General features: G+C 31.1%; 1 protein-coding gene across 1 annotated transcript; it reads left to right on the top strand.

The window, feature by feature from the left end:
• The first annotated feature begins 921 nt into the window (after positions 1-921).
• On the top strand, positions 922-1,863 carry LOC105625440. Its single transcript, XM_012206768.1, has one exon. It carries the CDS (start codon positions 922-924, stop codon positions 1,861-1,863), a length of 942 nt encoding a protein of 313 aa, XP_012062158.1.
• The last annotated feature ends 934 nt before the right edge of the window (positions 1,864-2,797 follow it).

The following is a 2,797-nucleotide window of genomic DNA, read 5'->3' as shown; positions in this document are numbered from 1 at the left end:
AATATGTTAGTATTCTATATAGTGTGCGTAGCTAGAACGAACGACATCTGAGGACGACTACCTACCCTAACCGACGACGACTAACTTACGTTTCGTTCGTTCGTTCGTCGTCTCTCTCTCTCTCTCTCTCTCTCTCTCTCTCTCTCTCTCTCTCTCTCTGCTGATGTCTGTGAATTCAAAACGATGTCTGTAAGACATCAAATTAACAATTAACAATTAACTTGCTACAAACGCAAACCAGCCGAAATAAAATAATTTTCATTTCTTACCCTGGTGAAAATTTTTCTCATAATTTTTATACGAATTGGAACATTTTTCAGAAATACTCGGAAATATTCGGAAAGTTTACATCTTCTCTCAGAACTTCTCTCATACAAGTGAATTCTGAAATATTCTGAAATTTCTCATCCTATAATTTTTAAAAAGTATTTTTTAGATTTTGTAACATTTCATCAGAAATTATACTTACAAAATAATCTTAAAAATCTTCTATAATATTCTAATCTAAGATATTTCATAATTAACATAAATGAAAAATTCTAAGAAAAGATGTAGATTTCTGAGAAATATTTCAATTCGTATAAAAAGTGTGAGAAAGTTATAAAATTATGAAGAAATTCTATAGAAAAATTATATAGAAATTCTAAAAAATTATATGAAAAATTCTAAGAAAAATTTTCACCAGAGTAAACATCCAACATTAGCGTTGTAATAATGTATTATCTTAATATTAATTATAAAACAATAATTATTATTATTAAAATAATCTTAATAAAATAACATGTTATTGTAATGACAGTGTTGAATGTTCAATATAGGTATTAATAATTTCTTTATATAAATAAATAAATTCATTTTTTCCCAATAGGATATGATTACAATATTACAAAAACACATTTATCCCTTTTCAGATCTTACACGATGGTACTGGTTCTGTTGATACCTGTAATCGGATTTGTGGCAGCAAATCCTTTTTCAAACACATTGAATAACCGCTTAGTCCCTCAAGTTCAAAAAGCGCTTTCGCTTTCCACGGAGAATCGTTTGGATATAATAGACGACAGTCCAGATAAAATAAATGAAATGGTAGAAAATACGAATGAGACTACTCTATCAATTCTGAAGCATATAAACCATCATTTCAAAGAATCGAAGACACGTGAAAATGAGACAAATGAAAAAAGGACACAAGGACGGAAACATAAAGCTTTATTTGTAGATTATCCTCTGTTATCGCGTATCATACATTATCCAAGGATGCCTGCGTATGAAAACGACAATTCAGAGTTGACAGCCAAGGATAGATCGGCAAGCGAGTCTGATAAAAGATACCCAGAGAGCGATATTTTTTATATTCGACTTCCACCTATTCCATATATGTTTGTACCCGGTATCGGATATATCTCGCAACCACCCACATACTCGAGCGCTCCCTTGAAGCCCCCGATATCCTTCGTTCCTCAACTAGTCCAGCTACATCACGTGAGACCCGTGCGACCTCAACCAGCCTCTCAGCAGACCGTTAATTCCTTCATCAAATTGCCTATAGACTTCATAAGCAACGGCAAGCCCACCGCCGTTTACCAATGGCAAAAGAAGCCTGGCAAGAAGCCAACCGACAGTCCAATCACGAACTTGGACAACCTGTCAGCCGACTTCGTGAACAACGGTAAGCCGACCTCTATTTATCAATGGCAAGCGAATCTCAGGCCGGTAAAGAGGCCGGATAATTCGCTTAACAGTCTTGATATGGGACCTTACACCTTTAATGGCAAACTAACCAGCGTGTACTTGCTTGAATCGAATGACTCCACCACAATGCATCAATCCATTCGACACTCCAATTATCAAAATGTGCGTTAAATTTAATTTAATATAATCATGCCGAATATTCAAAATCGGAGCAAGCAATCATAATACGGAAGGAATTTGTAATGTCTCTAATGTACATTTCTATATGTATTCAATATAGATTAACTTTAATCTCGATTTAACTTATTACTTATTTTTATCTTTCTCTAGTTTCTTTTAAGAATTAGAAAAAGGTAAAAAGTAAATTAAAGAGATAATGAAGTTAATATACATTGATATAGAAATAGACATTAGGCAAACCATAATACGAGTGATAAATATTCTGCTACTATATAGACAATCATTGAAACTATTTTAAAAATAATATATAATTGTATTTTTTTCTATAAATTGCACAGACTCACACGGGAATTAAATAATTTTAATAAAGTGTGTAAAAAATTATATATTATTCAAAGTTCAAAAATTATATATTATTCATTATTATACTATTGTTTTAATTTGTGTATATTATTGAATATTTATAAGTATTTATTGGTCCGTGCAATATCAAGAATTTGTAAATATGTGAAATATATGTACAAATGATGTTAAGAATAAGGATATACATATCATTTTTAACCTTACCTGTAACGGCAAAGTGAAAAGCACATTTCCTACACTTGGTCCCTTATAGACAAATATTAACTTGGGACATGGGTTTGGTCAGATTGTCTGGGCTATATCCTGTCTGGTTACAAACATGCGCAATTCATTAGATGCGTAAGGGGATTCAATATCAAGTTTATTTGTGATAATATGATTTTGCCATTCCATCTAAAAACATTATGTACTTATATGTATATATATATATATATATATTATATGTGTGTACGCGCATATAATATATGTGTAATGCGTGTGTATCATACTTATATAATATACAAAATGAGTTTATATGAATATTATATATATATATATATATATATATATATATATATATATA

This window comes from Atta cephalotes, assembly GCF_000143395.1.
Source record: "Atta cephalotes unplaced genomic scaffold scaffold01563, whole genome shotgun sequence".
Lineage (NCBI taxonomy): Eukaryota > Metazoa > Arthropoda > Insecta > Hymenoptera > Formicidae > Atta > Atta cephalotes.
Note: the sequence above shows the minus strand (reverse complement) of the source record. Positions and strands in the feature narration are given on the sequence as shown.